The sequence below is a fragment of the Hyalella azteca genome, unplaced genomic scaffold (assembly GCF_000764305.2).
Source record: "Hyalella azteca isolate HAZT.00-mixed unplaced genomic scaffold, Hazt_2.0.2 contig10082, whole genome shotgun sequence".
NCBI lineage: Eukaryota > Metazoa > Arthropoda > Malacostraca > Amphipoda > Hyalellidae > Hyalella > Hyalella azteca.
In genome coordinates, this window is record NW_025940131.1 from 51,385 (window position 1) to 72,711 (window position 21,327).

The 21,327-nt window shown below is 39.9% G+C and overlaps 2 protein-coding genes across 2 annotated transcripts; both read left to right on the plus strand.

The window, feature by feature from the left end:
• Positions 1-355: 355 nt before the first annotated feature.
• On the plus strand, positions 356-7,656 carry LOC108667602 (E3 ubiquitin-protein ligase TRIM7). The gene is made up of 4 exons (XM_018154646.2): positions 356-1,279; positions 1,677-1,951; positions 3,457-3,599; positions 7,523-7,656. Exons 1-4 carry the CDS (start codon positions 542-544, stop codon positions 7,654-7,656), a joined length of 1,290 nt encoding a protein of 429 aa, XP_018010135.1. The 5' UTR covers positions 356-541.
• A 7,190-nt stretch (positions 7,657-14,846) lies between these two features.
• On the plus strand, positions 14,847-20,574 carry LOC108667603 (perlucin-like protein). The gene is made up of 6 exons (XM_047882276.1): positions 14,847-14,911; positions 15,019-15,134; positions 15,501-15,654; positions 17,231-17,401; positions 19,481-19,590; positions 20,369-20,574. Exons 2-6 carry the CDS (start codon positions 15,111-15,113, stop codon positions 20,504-20,506), a joined length of 597 nt encoding a protein of 198 aa, XP_047738232.1. The 5' UTR covers positions 14,847-14,911; positions 15,019-15,110; the 3' UTR covers positions 20,507-20,574.
• The last annotated feature ends 753 nt before the right edge of the window (positions 20,575-21,327 follow it).

Sequence of the window (21,327 nt, forward strand, 5' to 3'; positions counted from 1 at the left end):
CCTATTATGATCGACCTGCAGCAGAGACGTGACCATGACAACACGTCGCTGCATGACGACGCCTGTTTGTTGTCACCTGACGACGCTTTACTGACTTTACTACAATGTATCATGACGTGTGAGATAAACTTGCCCCCAGTGAATGTCAGAGCTCGTAAAGTTGCACTATGGTTTTAGTTTTGTGTCATCTGAATATAAGGTTGATTATAAACCTTTAATAATATACCTCATCTGCATGTAAGGTTGATTATACCTCATATAATATACCTCATCAGTATATAAGGTTGCTTCAAATGAATAGTATTCCTAATGCAAGCTTCTGCTGTCACAAAGCTTATGCATTATTAAATTTCTCTCAGTCGAGTAAGTCATTATTTCATGAACATATTTTATTAGGACTATTCGTTATTCTAACGAGCACATAAATTCCACAAATAACGTGTCAAAAACAGCAAACAACAAGTTTTAATTAAGGCAAATAAAAATATTAGGTTGATTTTACTCACCAATATAGAGAAAAAAGATTTCAACCAAACAAACAATGGCAACCGCAACTTTAGAGTGCGAAGTTTGTTACAAAGAATACAACTTCGGCAACCGCAAGCCTCTTTGCCTGCAGTGCGGCCACTCGTTTTGCTTCTCCTGCGTATCAAGTTTACCAGATTGTTTTGGAACAATAAACTGCCCCAAATGCAAGAAGGGAACATTGCAGCCTATAGATAAAATGTTGGTTGTCCACTCATTAATTCCATCTGAAAATAAAGCTCGGCAACGTACCACCAGCCTACAGTCTCAGGCGCCGTGCCCACATGAGGGGAAGGCGCTGGATTACCTGTGCGTGGACTGCATGGAACTCGTGTGCTTTACGTGCACCAGGAACAGGCACGCCACGCACAAAATTAAATTGATAGATGCCCTGCTTCACGAGGATGATATTGTTGACTTGCAGGAAAAAATAAGGATTACGATGGAAGGCAAACTTGAAACCTTGAATTTTTTTGTCTCAGTATCGGCTGAAATTTTTTGTTTGATGAATGAAATCCTGAACCTGAAGACTGATTTGTACAGCTGGAAGGATTCGTTGCTGGCCCAGAAAGCATCAACAGAACAAGACCTCAAGGGATTAAGCCTCGAGACGATAAAAACAATGGATGAGAACGAGAGACAAAAGTGCAAAGATTTGCTCAGTCGTCTAAAATTGAAACGTCAAGAAAATAGTAAGATACAAGAAATCAACGCGAGGTTGTATGCAGTAAGCAAGAAGTGTACATCCTTAGTGGTATGTACGGTAAATGGAATGACTATTCTGGTGAATACTGTCTTTGTACTCATATTGATCCACTATCTTAGATAAAATGTAGAGCATCAAATAATCTTAAAAAATAAAAATCAATTCAATTTAAATAGAGTAAATCATCCCTAACGTACAAAAATATTTTGAAGCCATAGAGTGAGGGGGACTCGCGCATTGACAATTGATGGCATAACTGTATTTAACAAGTTGATTACGGTAGTTAAGTAGAATGTACTGTTGCACTCACTTTGCAATATATTTGGAAGAATCCTTCGACACAGACTGTTGTATTGGATCTACAAAGAATTCGAAATGGACAGATAAATAAAATTGCGCAATATTTCTCACAATGCGTAAGATTAACATTTTAACTACTCTACAGTTGCCAAATTGTGAGCTCATGCCGGATGCTGAACCCTGGACAGTCACCAGCTACGATGAAGGAGAGCGAGCTGTCGCCAGCCTGTTCAACAACATCAAGCCCAGTCGCCTCGTGGTGCTGTCTACCCACACCCGCCCCATCCCGGGGTTGGGGGAGCTGCTGTACCGCCTCTCCTACCACCACACCGGCGACATCAGCCTGCTGCCCCTGGACTCCTTCTGGAAGCCTGCAGGATGGTCGGATGAAGAAATGGGAGCCGTCATCAGCGAGTCAGGGTGGGGAATTTTCCTTCAGAAACCCTAGCTACGTTGTAGGTATCAGTTAAATTGGTTCGCAGATTTTAGTGCCCGTGTTTTAAGTTTGTTAAACAAAATTCAGAAAGCACTTGTGATTTAAGTCTCATTTTGAAATTCCGACTATACCTAAGTTTTTTAATCTAGGTAGATCGCAACTGGGTACAAACAAAATCAAATCTGTTATGTTCACAGAATTTGTCCTCTGGAATAATTATTCCGCTTCGAGCTATCGTATTCATTGGATTTATATATATTATTGGAAAAAATAAACAATCGTATCAAAGTTCGTGTAGTTTCTGTGTTAGAAACTCGGTTATCAGAGGAAACATATTAGCAGTGTAGCAAATAATACTCTATGTTGTCTGTTACCGTTATAACGTTATTCGTACGTATTACCTCCTCTCAAGAATTTGACAAGACTCATGTTAATTCTTGCTAAACACCATAATAGACTCAAAACAACTCAAATTCCCTAATGAGATGTGGCCAAGTGCAGTCGAATTAACCTCTTATAGCACCCAAATCTCAAAATCCCCAAAAAGGAACATTCCTAAGTTACGGTCCCGTAAAAATATAGTGTAGGTCTTAAATAAATGCAGTTTTTTAAACATGCTTTATAATTGAGAATTCAGCACACCGAACGAAATTTCAGGCAATGTTTATGATAGGATGCAATTATGAGCAGTAAATTTATTTTTAAAGTAAGCCCTATAGCCTATGTCCAGCCTCAGAATGCAGTAACTACACTTACTCCCAAAGCTAGAAGCCATAGACCACGCTGGAACACCGTAATCCAGACCAGCGAATCACAAGTTGAAGATAATAGCGCCTTAGTTCTGCAGCCAATACATGAGCAGGCAGTTCATGAGCCGGCAGTTCAGCATCCGGCCTCACCTACTCGGCCATAGTTTTTCCTGACCTAACTAGCTAGGGTCATGCTTTCAAAACTGGCTAAGTGAACGTAAGTACTTACGCACTATTTTCTTGTCTATGATTGGTGGATTTTGCTCGAAAGGCCGTCAATGATTGGCTGATGAACTTACGATCCCTTAACTTTTTTTGAAAGTATAGGCCCTGACCTATTCACGCTGCCGCCACTCGCAACCTTCTTGCAGCCAATGACTGGCTATACCTGCTCACTTGCCTCGCCTTTTTAACTTCCTCCAGCCAATGAGCTTATAGGTTTGGTTAGCTCAGGTTTATTTTGAGAGAAAATGTGTTGCCACGTGTTTAGGTTCGGCCATAAGAGGCTAGGCCCGATTAAGTTAGGCCAGATGAAGTATGACTATGCTTAACTTGAGCGTGCTTAAGCGGTGGCAGTGGACTTACGGAGCAATGGCTTTAACCACTGACTTTATAGGCTGCTATTACCTATGGTGCGCTTACGCGCAGTAAGGAATAGGAACTGACGTTTGAAGTTCCGCAAAGTTGGCCCCCCAGCATGCGCCTCCTTTAATCTATTTTGTTTTTCTTTATGATGCAAGGCGTTGGCTTGATGCCGTCTACGGGTCGCCTGACCAAGTCCTCACCTACTTGAAAATCCGACGTCGAGAACCAAGAGATTTCAGCGTTCGACTTGCCAGTAATGAAGACCTCGAGCGCTGCATGGACTTGGCAAGCCCTATCGGTTAGTAAATTGTGTTTTCTTAGAACGTTTAAGGCTGTTAGTCAGAGTGCGACGAAGAGCGAGGCATTCACGACCATCGTGTGAAATCCTCGCTCTGCCCTTAGCTCGGCTAGTCGCTACCCTCAAGCTTGTAGTCTTTGTAATATGATATCCTAGCCAGCCCCTTTCTCGCGGCAACTGGCGGCTTCAAGGTGGCCGAGAAATGGCCAGCGGTCGGCTATAACTAATTAGACTAGGCCGACCACTAGCCACGTATTATTCCTTGCCCTCACCGAGTTCGCCTTCACCGTGCCGCCCGTCGTGGACTGACGGCACACTAATTTACGAAGTTTCTTACTCTTCATACCTTCCAAAAAACCACCATCAAATCAGTTAATACACGGGATCTTCCCTACGCGTATCAGCATGCTTGTTCATAACTAGTTTCTGGTGGATAATATCTACAACATGGAGGCTGATCCAAAAATGCCCAGTATACCATTCAATGGAGAATAAAAATTACAACATGTTACAACCATCTCGAAAAAAGCGTAAAATTCGCAGACTTGATGAAAATTATAATTCAAAGTTAATTGAAATTTACTTCCATCGTGACTCATAATACAAAGCCTACATATTTTTTGTTACTGCCCACCGTTTGTGAATAATTAGCTGGGTAAGCATGGAAAAATGAAGACCGCCATTTAATTTATGAGTAAAGTTCAGCCTAATTTGTGCAGAAACTCACAGGGAAGAGCCGAGCCTGTATGAAGCCTCATTGTTCTCAATCAGAGCCTCAAGGTTTTGTAGAGAGCGGCAATTAAATCTATTCACGTCGGGCGGACCATAAGTGGCTAATTCGATCAGAATTCCAATAACCTATGCAATGAGAAATCTCGCAGACTCTTCTAAAATATTTGAGTTTCATAAAAATGAAATTTTCACGCATTAATTAAGTTTAATCACAAGAATTACCGCCAGCTGGGGTTAGACTGGCCCAAATTGTACTTTTTAAAGTTTTCTTAGATTGATATCTTTTGACATTGATTTTAGTAATTTTCACTCTATCTTGATGTGTAAACAAACTTTTAAACAATAAATTAAAACTCATATAGAACTCTTAATCACTTTGCAATATGTTCATGATTAGTTTTTAATGTTTGGGAAAAGTTACCTTTAATTGAAGAAATTTTAACCCATACTTCTATACCATATACGAATTCTATGTTTAATACTGGTCGGGTTAAAGTTAAACCTGATAAAATTATCACCAGATATAATAATTATTATAAAAAAAACTTACATAAAATGGTATGTAATGAAAATAAATGAAAGAAACGCCATTCTAGCGATATTGCATTGTAAGACATTGTATGATAAAGTGTAAAAATATTCATTTATATCACATAATTATCTAGATCTGATTCATGGAACTGGCTCCTCTTTGAATCTATACTCAGGATTTATCTTCTTACAAACATCCTCCCTGCAGTGGAGGGTCAGGTAATCCTATTTCCTGGCCAGCTTTTTCTTTTTCTTAAGCCTCTTTTCCATCCATTCAACAGAAGGTCCTTCTTCAAATAAGCTGACAATTTTGTCAAGGTACTTCAGACCATTCTATTTACCAAACCCAATGTTATTAGCAAAAATATTGTTCTGGATTCAACCCAACTTGTGTTTCTTTATCATTAGGCCTGTGAAAAGGTTTATGTCTGATTTTTCTTGCAATATTTCTTCCAGTTAAAAAAAAAGGGATTCGCTTTGCCCTTCTAACTATAATATCATCTCAACCTCACCTTCATCTGAGGAAGAGTTTACCTTTCTTTGTTTTATTTCTTCGAAATTCTGTTGATATTATGATTTTTTCAAATTCTTTGGGATGAAGTTATCTCAAATGTGGGCGAAAGTTTTCGTGAAAATTTTATATAGAATTATCATGTAGATAACATATGAAACAGCCTTAATACACCAAAAATACTTGATACAATGGAATATAGAATATTATTTTATACCTAACTTATAGAAGTTTATCAATAATTAGTTTATGTAAGTAACAGTTTGGTGTTAACAAATTTCTCACTGCGAAGATGGAGCAGCACTTGGAGTCACCGAAAAATATGGAATTAAAGCCAAACATCATCAACAATCAAGCCTGTGGTGCTACCGATTCAGTGATGCATGAACTTGGTCGATAACTCATCACAAGATCACACTACTGCACTACAATTTTTTTCTAAATTTGTTACACTTGGACGGCTGTCAGTGTTCTTTTCATTGCAAAATTTCAGGATTAATTTTTGCTTGAATAAACTCTGGAAATAAAGCTGTTGAATGAGATTTTTTTAGCAGTTACTCTACCCGTCTAGAATTCACAGCTATGAGTTACGTCAGCAAATGTAATAGTTATCTGTTGACGTGAAATACAATTAAATCCGACTGAGTAGATTTAAGATTGATAGCGTGACTCTTGAACGTGAATGATATGAACTTCAACCATTCATAAAATTCTAAAGTTTTATACATTTTTGTACGTTGAAAGAATGTTTTTAATAATGGGCAATTCATGGCATTCAAAGCACATGGCAGAAACTTTGATGTTTGGAAAGAAATACAAAATACGTCATTTTTTCACGAAAGCGAAACATCCAGAATCTTTAGTTATCGAGATTTTGAGTATTGAATACTCGAAGATAATAGGCAAACTACTAACTTACTTAATTTTAGAAAGCTGACAATTGTAGCAATAAATTTTATGATTAATAATGTCACTTGTTTGCTTGAATCGCAAATTCACTAAAAACTTAAAAGCAAATAATACTCCACAAAAATTCATAGTATCTTCAAAGAAAACGTTTCGGAGTCCAGCTCCATCGTCAGTTCGAAAATTTTAGAACACAGATAAATCAGTAATTAGTACACTCATGATTGCAACAAAAAACTTAAGCTGTAAAACCTATCTATTTACAATTTCAAGCGGGTAAGACCTAAAAGCTAAATTCAAACTAGGCCTCTATTTAAAAATATACAATGAATGATTCTAAAATGCGCAAATCAGAAACACGGATTTGCGTTTCTGATTTGCGCATTTTAGAATCATTGTATATTTTTAACCAGAGGCCTAGTTTGAATCTAGCTTTTAGCTCTTACCCGCTTGAAATTGTAAATAGATAGGTTTTACAGCTTAGGTTTTTTGTTGCAATCATGACTGTACTAATTACTGATTTATCTGTGTTCTAGAATTTTCGAACTGACGATGGAGCTGGACTCCGAAACGTTTTCTTTGAAGATACTATGAATTTTTGTGGAGTATTCTTTGCTTTTAAGTTTTTAGTGTATTTTATGATTACCTGTATAAATAGATAATAAGTACAATAATAAGCAGGCCGTTGTTATGCTGTATAAGATCAAGCTCATATTTAACTGAGTTTGGGTGCAGAATTACAATCAGACTTTCTTCCAAACTGGTAGCACATTTGCATAATTCAGACATAAATCTAAGCTTCTTTTAAAAGCATTTTTGTTGAGAGGTTTCTTCCCAGCCCAGAAATTTGACTAGTGTGCCTTAAACTTCAGAACCTTATGTGAGTTTTCTTTAGTTTACAGTTTTGGAGTTGCAAGATTGCTTAAGAGTTAAATAGTCCCATTGTACTACTATTTATTTGATAACCACATATTTTGGTGTCGCATGCGTTATCGTAGACAGTATATGCACTATACAGCCAGAGAGCTTGTCTCATTCGTCAGAAAAGATTTTTGCGATGGCAAAACTGGAAAATATGATGACGATAATAAATTGCATGTATGGTTAACATTTGGGTGCTTTAGAAACTGAATTAAGTGAATGAAATAATCAGCCCTTCTTAAAAACGTTCATATAAATGCGTTCTATTAGTTATTGGCGTTGTTTAACTCCCTGCTTAACTTGGACCCGGTCTGTCCAACAGCAAACGTTTGCTGCGTCCAAGGAGCCCCGAGTGACGTTGGCACAACCATGCAGGGGCGTGGTTACACGGTCACCCGCTGGCACTTCCCTGGCCTCCGAAATGGATGCCCAAATGGAAAGGAAGCCCAAGAGTAAGCATTGGACAGGAGGAGCCAAGCAACGAAGGTAGCGAACAGGATGAGACAAGCAGCGAAGGTAGCTGCTTGTAGATTAGTAAGAATAAAGTGTTAATAAAAAGTTAGGTTAAAGGTTATGTTAAGTTAAAGTTAATAAATATCCCTGATAAACTGATAGTTTTATCGACCTAGGGGCGTTTATTGCTGTTCTTAGTATCTTCATGCCAAAGATTATCTTTACTAAATAAATAATAATTTTTACTTTATTGCGTTCGAAGTCATGAATCACAACAGAGACGACTTCATTAATTTCAATTCAGACACGAAAACAACAAATGTTTATCAGCTAACTTATTCTCGGTCGCAGTCTTGCTTGAAAACGTGAAAAAAATGTGCATTGAGATTTGCAGACCCGGTGCTTATTTTTCCATTCATTCATATCAACGATTTGTTGGTAACATTCAAGATATATTACTTTATGGTGTGAGTGTCAATTGAGACGTTTTCTTTACTGACAAATTAAAATTATTAGGAAACTTTTAGAACCATTTACACATTTTTATTTAGAATATTCACATACGATCAATAAAAATTCTACTGAACATTATAAATAGCAAAAGAAGTATGCTTTATTAAGTGTTCAGTCCAAGGCATTTATAGAAATTCTTAAGTTAAGCCTAGCTTTTCAATGCACTGCAGCTTCGTTTAACGTCTAATTAACCGAACTTTCAGCATTCGGCAGTGGAAAATTTATGTGTTCTGAGAAAATTATTGACTTTACAAGAATCGAAAATGAAACGCAAAGAAACATGACAATTTTGAACGATCATCGCAGGCGACACTCACTGACGGGTTCATTTCTTGACAATTCCGCAATCTTTCCCTTCCTTGATCTCAGCATCAACACTTCTGACAGTTTTACAAGCTCAGGAATATTTAACAATTTATAAAATCTTATAATATAATTAATTATAATTATAATTTTTAACTTCATAAAATTAAATCACCGTAACAACTCATCGTTGCAGTTTTCTTTATCCTCCAATGCCTTAAGAGATAGAATGAAGATCAGAAGCATTCAAATCTTTCCAGATGTTAAAATCACTCGTGCTGATCGCTACGGAAGGAACATGCAGAAGCATACTTAAGTAGGAACATGAAGAAGTATATATGTACATGTATAGGATGTGAGGCAGGCTCAACGCTCCTTGGATATCTTCAACTTGACATGATATGTCTGTTCAGAATCGTTAACTGTAATGGCATGATCAACTTTACTGATCCATCTCACTAAACTTCGAAAGCCTTAATAAGTTCTGCTAACATTACTGGCACTAATTGGAAGCGATAACAAAACCATCTCTCAAACATTAAACTTTCTTTGAACTTTCTAGCACTTTATATATAATCAATTAAACTTAGAAGGACGACTACATTCAAACCACTAGACTCCAAAAATGCTACATATATATTACTATATACCCCATTTTCTGAACGCCCAAGTGTCCAGCGGTAATGCAGTCACGTGCTAATTTCATTACTTATATCTTCATTTCTGAAGGCAACAGGAATTGCTTAAGAATATTCAACGCAAACTTCAAAATTGAATATTTAACGCAGTGCTCAAATTTTTGAAGGGCAAGATTCGAAATAAATTTGTGGGTAAATGACCAGGTTTTATCGGGCGGTAATTGTTCAATTTTGACGGGTTATATTCGGGGTAGATGATCGGTACCCTGTTAAGCTGTTTTATGCAAACTTTTACCATGAGCAGGGATTTAATAATGATTATGATTATTATAATGTTAATAAAACTGTTTTGAAACTGGCGGTGAAACGTGCGAGCTGTGAAACTGGGGGGGGGGATGAAACGTGCGAGCTGTGGAACTGACTTGACTGAGGGAACTGACTTAACTGGGGGAATTGACTTGACTGAGGGAACTGACTTGACTGGGGGAATTGACTTGACTGAGGGAACTGACTTGACTGGGGGAATTGACTTGACTGAGGGAACTGACTTGACTGAGGGAACTGACTTGACTGAGGGAAGTGACTTGACTGAGGGAAGTGACTTGACTGAGGGAACAGACTTTACTGAGGGAACTGACTTGACTGAGGGAATTGACTTGGCTGAGGGAAGTGACTTGACTGAGGGAAGTGACTTGACTGAGGGAAGTGACTTGACTGAGGGAACTGACTTGACTGCGAGAACTGACTTGACCGAGGGAGTTCATAGTGTTCTCTAGCGCCGTCAGCTGCTCAGTCGCAACGCCTGCCATAAGCTGTCATCACAAAAACGAGATTTAGTCTGAGCTCAAAAGTTTGCAAACATTGGCTTTAGACAGAGAAATAATATACATCGCGACAGAGAAATAACATTTTCCTCCATTTGAATTTCGAAGAATAATGTTCCTCTGGACTTTTGATCTCTTTAAAGCAAAATAAATAAGCAAAGAAAATTACATGGCAAGCTCAATTACTGGCTGCTCGATCAGATCGTCGAGCTTTGGTCCCAATTTCTGTTTGCGCCCCCATGACGGGAATTAAAAAGCGCCCTCCTGCAACGACCCTACAATGGCGCCCTCCTGCAACGACCCTACAATAGCGCCCTCCTGCAACGACCCTACAATAGCGCCCTCCTGCAACGACCCTACAATAGCGCCCTGCTGCCGCTCCCTCCACAACGCTTGCGGCAGCTCCCGGCGCCCGCTGCAGGTGTTGCGTCAAATGCCTGGTAGCAGAAACGAATACCTTGAGCGAGTAGTTTCCTACTCCTGCGACCGAGTGCAGGCTAGGGTAGAGTGAGGGCTAGCGGGACGCGTGAAGTATTTTATTTATTAGCGGCTATTATTTAACTAGAGTTTAGGGCAGCGAGACCTCGCCAGTCAGTGTTTTGATTGACGTTGCACCTTTTAGTATATTAAATAATTTAGTAGTCCCAATGTCCCGTACCTCCACTTTCCTCTAGTTAAGCTAGATAATTAGTTACGATGGATATTCTGCCTGTTCCTCAATATATAATCAGGTATGGAAGACGTAATGCGCTCAACACTGACCAGCTGGGCTGCCAACTTCGACGGAATTATTGCCGCCGTCCCTCCCTGACATCCATTAATTAAAAATTGATCAAGTTGCACGGAGATCTTTGCCTCGACACTCCAGCAATAAATATATGCATGCCTTGAGTACACACTGTAATGTTCCTATTGGTTCAGGTCCAAACGGATGGATTTATTGATTCGTTGACGGCAACTTTCAGTTAAAGTAGAACAGCAGAACAGAGGAGGGAAGTTCTCCAAGAACAAAAGCGGCTGGCTCCAGTAAAGATCAACGAATGACCAAACCGTTAGACAGGTCCTTCCAATACTTTGGTTGATGTTGCCAGAACATCTGCTACAAAATTCCTAAAACAAAATTCATTGAACACACTCATATTTTTTTCACACTCAACACTCACTCACTGCGCTGAAGATAACTAGCTGCGATAATATTCCATAATTCACGAAATCGTCCTCGCTGGTCTCTTTGTTTCTACGCAGAAGTGAAGGTAATCAAATTACGACCCATTAAAGCCATCACCTGATCAATAACTAATGAATTTTACGTCATTTGTTTGATGCATTTCTTGAGCTTAGGTAAAGTGTATATAAAACAAATCAATTCCATCATAAAAGTTCAGTGTTGGAAAAGCCTCGAAACACCGCAGAGCTCAGAGTATAGATTATTGCCGCTTACATGGAATAATGAAATATTCCTGTCACCACAACATCACGGCCATCACTTCGCTGAAACAACATCACTGTTATCACTTCGTTGACACAACATCACTGTTATAACTTCTTTGACACAACATCACTGCCATCATTTCGTTGACACAACATCACTGCCATCACTTCGTTGACACAACATCACTGCCATCACTTCTTTGTCACAACATCACTGCCATCACTTCGTTGACACAACATCACACGACCCTACAATAGCGGTCTCCTGCAACGACCCTACAATAGCGCCCTCCTGCAACGACCCTACAATAGCGCCCTGCTGCCGCTCCCTCCACAACGCTTGCGGCAGCTCCCGGCGCTCGCTGAAGGTGTTGCGTCAAATGCCTGGTAGCAGAAACGAATACCTTGAGCGAGTAGTTTCCTGCTCCTGCGACCGAGTGCAGGCTAGGGTAGAGTGAAAGCTAGTGGGACGCGTGAAGTATTTTATTTATTAGCGGGTATTATTTAACAAGAGTTTAGGGCAGCGTGACCTCGCAAGTCAGTGTTTTGATTGACGTTGCACCTTTTAGTATATTAAATAATTTAATAGTCCCAATGTCCCGTACCTCCACTTTCCTCTAGTTAAGCTAGATAATTAGTTACGATGGATATTCTGCCTGTTCTTCAATATATAATCAGGTATAGAAGACGTAATGCGCTCGACACTGACCAGCTGGACTGCCAACTTCGACGGAATTATTGCCGCCGTCCCTCCCTGACATCCATTAATTAAAAATCGATCAAGTTGCACGGAGATCTTTGCCTCGACACTCCAGCAATAAATATATGCATGCGTTGAGTACACACTGTAATGTTCCTATTGGTTCAAACGGATGGATTTATTGATTCGTTGACGGCAACTTTCAGTTAAAGTAGATCAGCAGAACAGAGGAGGGAAGTTCTCCAAGAACACAAGCGGCTGGCTCCAGTAAAGATCAACGTGTGACCAAACCGTTAGACAGATCCTTCCAATACTTTGGTTGATGTTGCCAGAACATCTGCTACAAAATTCCTAAAACAAAAATTCATTCCACACACTCATCATTGCAGTTCAATTAACTTCATGCGTAGAAATATCTATAATTGGAGCACTCATCTACTAGCTGCACACTGCGCTGAAGATAACGTGCTACTCGCAGGTCCATAACTCACGGAATCGTCTTCGCTGGTCTCTTTGTTTCTACGCAGAAGTGAAGGTTATCAAATTACGACCCATTAAAGCCAGCACCTGAAAAGTAACTAATGATTTTTCCGTCATTTGTCTGATGCATTTCGTGAGTTTAGGTAAAATGAATATAAAAAAAAACAATTCCATCATAAAAGTTCTGTGTTGGAAAAGTCTCGAAACACCGCAGAGCTCAGAGTATAGATTATTGCTGCTTACATTACAACATCACTGCCATCACTTCTTTGATACAACATCACTGCCATCACTTCTTTGATACAACATCACTGCCATCACTTCTTTGACACAACCTCACTGTTATCACTTCTTTGACACAACATCACTGCCATCACTTCTTTGACACAACATCACTGCCATCACTTCTTTGACACAACATCACTGCCATCACTTCTTTGACACATCACTGCCATCACTTCTTTGACACAACATCAGTGCCATCACTTCTTCACCACATCGTTACTGCCATCACATCGTCACCACATCATCACTGCCATCACATCGTCACCACATCATCACTGCCATCACATCGTCACCACATCATCGCTGCCATCACATCGTCACCACATCATCACTGCCATCACATCGTCACCACATCATCACTGCCATCACATCGTCANTCGGCCGCCGCAGATCTGACACACCCACACCGGTCCCGGGTTAGCTTAAACATCCCCCGATCTCAGCAGCAACACCGCCAGCAACACACGGGGGTCCGTGCGCCGGCCCGGCCAAAAAACAGGCTTCAGGCCTCCCTTTCGGGAGGCGGGGATTTGGTGATTGCCGATTTGGTCCCAAGAAGGGACGCACTCCAACCGCGAGCAGGCCGGCAACATTTGGAGTCACACATCATCACTGCCATCACATCGTCACCACATCATCACTGCCATCACATCGTCACCACATTAGTGAGAAGCGGTCACCATTTCTCCTCATTCTCAGCTGCGTGCTCGCCTGCAGTTGCTGCTCTGACAAAAATATACATGTGCGGCAATTCCCATGACTACACGACACGATAACAGCGCTGATTGTCCGCTATCAACGTGCCTGCGAGCTCCAACAGCTGGTCACGCTATAAGTACAGTGTGTGATCAGACGCTGTACATCGGAGAGCACTTCTATGTGCATTTCTACACTTCTTGTGGGGGGAAAACAGTCTGGGATCAGGCTCTGCACAACAGAGAATATCTCTACTAACCTAACCTTTACACAGCATTTATTTCTATACCTTCTACAGGGGGAATTCAGCTTCCAAACAACTTAACGGTCTGTCAGATTTAATTCATACTCAGGTTATTCTGCTGACACATCATGGTTGCGGTGCAGTTCATCTGCCTGCTCATGCTTGCCTTCGGTGAGTGCCGACTTGGATGCAATCATTGTTGATTCATATAATATAAAACTTGGATGCGATTCATATAATATGAGAGAAGTTATACGGACACCAACTCAGTGGTAACGAATCATCTAGAGGTGATGAGTCATCAATAATAATATCCTGATACGAAAGGAATCAAGGTTAAGCGCTGCACAATGCTGTGCAAGTACACAATTGAGGAAGCAAACAAATTATTGTCGATTTGATATTAACACAGCGGTGGAAAATAACATTTTCTACAATCAAAAAGTAAAATTTTGCAAATTTAATTGAAACTCAGGCAATCACAACAGTAAAAACAGTCTTGGCTTTTTTCAAATTGAAAATAATTCCTAATTTTAATGCAATTATTTTTATTTTTATACATCTACAATCAGGTCACGTTTTTTAATTGTTGCATTCAAATTCCGTTGTTCAGCGCCTCGTGATGACACAGATATGATGCTGATGTGCCACCGGAGCACAAATCGTTACCCGTGATGATGGTGATGTTGGTGGAGTTGGTGGTGGTGGTGGAGGTGCTACTAAATAAATCGCGGTTACATTATCCCGTCACATACTTGCTATAGGATGATTACTATTATGTAATGATAACGCATTAAATAAATCGCGGTTACATTATCTCGTCACATACTTGCTACAGGATGATGACTATTATGTAATGATAACGCATTAAATAACATGAGGTTACATCATCCCGTCACATAATTGTTCAGGATGCTAACTAATATGTAATGATAACGCATCACAAATGCCACAGCAGGTGCAGCGAGGGCAGAGTGCCCTGCTGGCTACGAGGTCGTTGGGTCCAAGTGCATCCACCACTTGACTGGAGGATATCTTACGTACGACAACGCGGTCACTTACTGCCACGAGATCTCCGGCAGCCTGTCAATACTGCCGGACTGCGCCACCTTCACAGATGTAGCCACTTATGTCGACGATGGCTGTAAGATTATTATGTCACGAACATGTTATAATTTCACGAAATATGCAACATCCACCAGACCAATTTGAAGCGTAAAACATTGAAAGTTAAATGATTTCTTGCGTCAGACTCAGCGGATGCCTACAACGGCTTCTGATTGGGCGCCACCAGCCCGGCAGCCAACGGCGTCTGGCAGTGGAGCGACGGCACGGCGGTGGCCATGGGCGCGCCATACTGGGCCTATGTGAGTGACTTCTTGCGATTAAAAATTACTGAATAATCTATTGACGAATGACTGCAGTGCTTGATGCCGTTCTTTGCATTCGTTGTGGGACACTCACTATTCTTCCATATATCGGCCGCGATCATTTGGTTAGGCTTTGGACGCTTGATATTCACAGGACAGTTTTCCATCGCTCCAAAAATGATTTGAAATCTATTTACGATCCAAGCAATCATGTGATCTTAGTACCAATCTGTCGATAAATCCTTTTAAAACACGCCGCATGTTTGGCTCATGCCTACTAAAAACTTGGCGATGAATTAGTAGTTATAACTTGAGTGATAAATGATTGCTAAATATAACGTCATAATGATCTTGTCCCCGCAACATTCTTCAAACGGTTCGTTGGTAGAACCTTGTTGTAAACCGGAGTTGGAGAACTGCGCTTACATTCAACCGAGTGGGGGCTGGGCAGTTCACGATGACTTGTGTGACGTTGCGAAAGAAACTTATCCCCTGTGCTCAAAAGCTCCAATAAATGGCAAGTATATACTGCTCTGACCTTAGATTAACTCAATGGAACATATAGACTAGAAACACTTGCCCTAAGAAATGCTTTGCTTTTAGTTGATATTCGTCTACCAATTGCAAAATTAGAAGAGTTGCCTATTCATAGATTTACGACCTAGTTTGGAGTACAGGCCGCGATACTATATAGCAATTTAAAGATAAGTGTGCGGGACGAATAAATGTGACTATCGACCAGAGAGCACCGAAGTAGCGAAAGCAAAATTTCATGGTCTTGTCGCCCATGAAGACTACGCTTAGCAACTCTTTAATCAACGGACATGGCATACAGCGTTGACCAGGGTTATTGCAACGCCCTCAAACGTAGATTTGTAATCTTGGCAGGCGATTCATTATTATTAAATTTTATAATATTTTCGTAAGAATACCAGTCAATATATACCCTGAATAAAAATTTACATAATAGTGTCGGTTTGATGCTGACGTTCCATCAAAAGTTGACGTCCAGTGACGTCATGAGAGGTAATCTATAAATATAAAAGCTCCGACGTTGTACGGTGAGTCAGTCAAGCTGGGACAGATCTCGTTAACGCTACTTCGACAACAACTCGCTCGTGTCGCAGTATAATCCCTTCATAGTAACCTTGTATTCTGCCATCTATGTGCTAATAATAATAGTTAGTAAAAGTGACCTCGTCTAATTCTCTTGCTGTAATAGCTTCAGGGAAAATGAGTAAAACCCCGTATATTCAGGAATATTTATCAAAGGAATTCAGTAATTATTTCAGTAGATTATATAATTATTACTAGCAGATGCCACTAGTACATTATCTGACAATCCCGACCAAACATCGCCGATCAAGCGTGATGGATTGTTGTTCACATGCATACTTAATGTAACCTATTCAGCACCGCATCGCTATATCACCCTCTCCACTCACCCAGTGGAAAGGATCCTGTCGAGGTTATAAAGAATCAACCGAATTTTTTTATCGTCAATTCTCAAGAAGAAGAAGCTGGTCACATGGCCTGGTTTTTAAATTTTTCATCCAGTTCACGAACCCGAACTCGTTTTCCATAGACCGCGAGCAGACGCCAGACCAAAAGTTCCCATTCTCGTTACCCCATTGTTAACCCTTATACCCAGTATCTTCAGAAGTATTCTTTGCTTTGTGCTTTATATCTTGTTATATTTAGTGATATCAAATATTTTCCAAAAATTTTTTTAACTCCGCACCATAGAACTTGCGCCCTGACCACGAACTTCTAAATTAAAATAATAAATGAAGATTATACTTCTCCGTGAGTCAATTCCAAAATTTGATGTGTATGTAAGTAACATTATTGTAGTCATTTCCCTTAGAATTTTTTTATTAACCTGTGACCAATACTGAATCTATCCCAATGAAATCAAAATATGGGAAAAGATCTGGTTTTCAAAAATGAACAAATTCTTCGATTAATTACAACTTACGAATGTTCTTCTAAATCTCCATAAACAACTGTAAGTTTCAAACATCGCCTCGATACTCTGACCTCGAATAAATTATTTGGCAGCAGATGTTTGAATTTTGTTGATCGTCGTGCAGGTCTCTGCGATAATCCCTACGTGTTGGTGGGCATGCAGTGCGTACACATCATCCCGTCCGCTTACCACTGGCTGGATGCGCGTTCTCAGTGCGCGCTGACCGGCGGAGACTTGATCAACCTGAAGGACTGCGACAAATACCACCGAGTGTACCTCTACCTCGACCAGCAAGGTAACCACCCACATGGTTTGAGATCACTTCGCTGTGCACCTCTACCTCGACGAGCAAGGAAACTACTACCCACATGGTTTGTGATCACTTCGCTGTGCATCTCTACCTCGACGAGCAAGGTAACCACCCACATGGTTTGAGATCACTTTTCTGTGCACCTCTACCTCAACGAGCAAGGTAACTACTACCAACATAGTTTGAGATCACTTCGCTGTGCACCTCTACCCCTCGACGAGCAAGGTAACTACTACCCACATGGTTTGAGATCACTTTGCTGTGCATCTCTACTTTGACAAGCAAGGTAACTACTACCCACATGGTTTGAGAGAACTTACTGCGCATCTCTACATGACAAGCAAGGTAACTACTACCCACATGGTTTGAGATCACTTTGCCGTGCATCTCTACTTTGACAAGCAAGGTAACTACTACCCACATGGTTTGAGATCACTTTGCTGTGCATCTTTACCTTGACAAGCAAGGTATAACTACTACCCACATGGTTTGAGCTGTCTCTTATACACATCTAGATGTGTATNCTTTGCTGTGCATCTCTATCTTGACAAGCAAGGTAACCACCCACACGGTTTGAGATCACTTTGCTGTGCATCTCTATCTTGACAAGCAAGGTAACCACCCACATGGTTTGAGATCACTTCGCACTTCGCTGTGCACCTCTACCCCTCGACGAGCAAGGTAACTACTACCCACATGGTTTGAGATCACTTCGCTGTGCACCTCTACCTCGACGAGTATGGGTTGAGATCTTTTGTTATTATTTACTTTTAATGTATATTCAACGGACACAATATTCGAAGTGAATTCAATGCTTATGCATTTTTAGAGGCAATATCACCGAAACCAACTCTGTCATCAGTATTTTCGAAGCAAGATATGGAAAACAGCGGAGACTAAGAAATTCGGTAATACCTTTGAAATGTTCATTTATAACACAGGAAAACCTAATAATAGGTACAATAAAACAGTTCAAAAATTTAACTACAGATGATTTGAAAACTATGATATTCGAAGATTTCATTATTTGCCCAGAAATAAATCAATTTGCCTAAAATTTTTAAGACACTTAGATGAGATGTCGAACCTCTGACATCTCTAAAGGTCCTCGGTACGTCATGCATAACTTAGCACTAACTCCGGAAAATATTGTGCAATGCGCAGCGCTTGCCTTCAAGCCACAAAGTATTTGTAATGATATGACTGATCTTAGGAGCATAGGCCAAATAATGTGCACAAACCAAAAATATGGTACGTTTGAGAAATATTGACAACGGTAATAGTACGGAGAAATCTCGTCATTCAGGCAAGCTGCATTACTAATGTTCAGGGCCTCCTCCGTGAATTTGCACGACACATGTTTCTTATTTACTAGTATAACTGAAGATTAATGCCAGCTAGGGATAAATGACAAACAATTAGTAGTGTAATTAACACATGTATTATGATGGGCTGAAGCCAATTAAGGGGAGCACCGTGGTAATCGATTTTTTCCGTAACAAACCTCGTGTAAACATGTATAGGAATATTCCGAAATCTGTCGACCAGGGTCCGATGACATCTCAGAGTGTTCTCTGGTATTTTTATTTCATAGATTTATCGACGGATGTTTTATTTTCTTTTTGGGATGACGTTTCCCTATGCAATTCATTCTTAGAAGAATCCAACTTGAAAATTTTGCAAACAAAATTGCTTATTCACATCCTGATTTTATATAACTGATGTTGTGATGTTAGTAGAAACGTTTGAATGGAAACCTATTCTACTGTGCTCACATTGTCAAATTATCATAATCTCTATCTAAATAATTGAAATTTTACATGTATGGAAGTATCTCCTTTACCCTGCGCTCGCCTTCTTATGAAGTGAAATGATGTTTCACCAACTATCTTCAATCCATCACTAGAATACCTATAATTTTTGGTCATATAGAAGTGCAAACTTGTTTTGGCAAAGTTAGAGCATTTGGCCGCCTAGACCAAAAACTTCATTTCTTTGAAATTTACATTGAAAACATACTCCAAAATAAAATTACGAATGTTCTAATTTACGTGGCTAAATCAGGCCACAACCCTCTTGGATATTGGATTGGCGTCTCTGACGAAGTGCTGGAGGGGCAGTGGCGCTGGATTGACGGTTCACCTCTGTCCTTGGAGCTGCCGTACTGGGGAACGGTGAGAAAGCTGGGGTTTACATATTACTATGATTTGTAAGAGAAATAATACTTTCATGTATATTTTATAGTGACATTTATGTAGGAAATATACGCAAATTAAGATGCATCTTTAGCCATCGTCGCGTCCAATAAGAAATTCCCAAGATAGTTATCCATTTTTCGCTATGTTAGGCGGCATTTGCCGTACTAACTCCTCTCCCGTACAGGCTTGTACGTCTGAGAGTGCCAAGTTTGTTCGAGAAGAACGCAAGTCTTGAGTCAACATAAATAGTTTCACTCATTTGCGTAAAATTATTCAAACCATTTAAAAAAAGCAAAAATATTTACTGGCGCAATCGAATCCAAAGCAAATGTAGTTCTTCCTGTCCTGTGTGAAGCATGCATGACACCACTTTCACGACGGATGTATTGCTCGTCATTTATTGAAGTTGTATCTTGTACTGATGATAAATGGGTGCCGTATTAAGAAGAATCTTCCTGTGATGAAAACAGTTCATCACAAAATGAAATTGTTTTATCATTGTTTTTGTGTAGGAAGAACCTGCATTTGATTTCGAAATATTAAATCGTTTAGTAAATAATTGTCGTCCTATTATGATAATTTTTGGTGTGTAGTGATTTGCGAGGAAGCAACAAATCATGACAAAAAATTAAATTTAAGCTGTAAAATAAGGAATTCTACGAGCAAAATTGCCCAAGAAGTACTCAATTTCTTCACACTATTATTCATGTTCTTGAAGAAAACATTATTAATTGTTCATTGGTTTTCACTACAGTATGGTGGAGGGCTGCTAGAGCCCGACAACCCCGGCGTGGAGAACTGCCTGGAGCTGAGCTCTGCCTTCATGTACCGCTTTAGCAGCACCGCGTGCAGCAACGTGCGACGTGTGATTTGCGAGGCTGACCCCGTCTAGATAAGAGGTTGTGCCCTCTAGAACTGCAGCTGAAGTATTTAAAACTAGAGCTGTGGCACTTACAACTAGAGCTGTAACAAATAGAACTGGACTTTTGGCAACCGGAACTATATATAGAGCTAGAGCTGTGGATCCTTGAACTAGAATAATGGAGCATAGAGCTACGAGCTGTGGCTATTGAAACTAGAATAATGGCGCATAAAGCTAGAGCTGTGGCGCACAGCTCACTCCAATCATCATAGAAGATGCCAACGTACGAGATCGAAGCATCTCGTAAAATTAATTCATTTCCAAACTCAGACAAATTACAATAATTTTGCTAACGTTTCGTGTTTTTGCAAATACAAGAATTTGCTTTTTCTATTCTGTAAAAACAATATTTATTTCATTGTAATTCCAGCGCATCTACAAGTTCATCCCAAATTAATGAATTAATGATGTCTTGTTCATATTAGAGAATTGTACGTATATGGGCTTTGGGTTGTGTTATCGTGCGTATTTACTATCAGAATTATACTTGTGGAGTGGATTACTTGCATTGCAAAGTTTTATTGCTTGCGATAAATAATTAGTTTACACGTACGAGTAGTTGTTTTTATACCCGTTTAAAATTTTCCAGTCTATCCTAAATGAAAAAAGAAATGTCTTTTTCTAAATTTGACCAACAGAAAATAAAGAAGGTAAACATGATTCAATAGTCCGTAGGCAAATGCATAATTTTTACGTTATACAAAGTAGCCGAACTAGACATCGCATTGAGAGGATCAGATCTCAAAGGCAGACCACGAATCTGCAATCTTCGGTGGACTTTGAATCGCCAA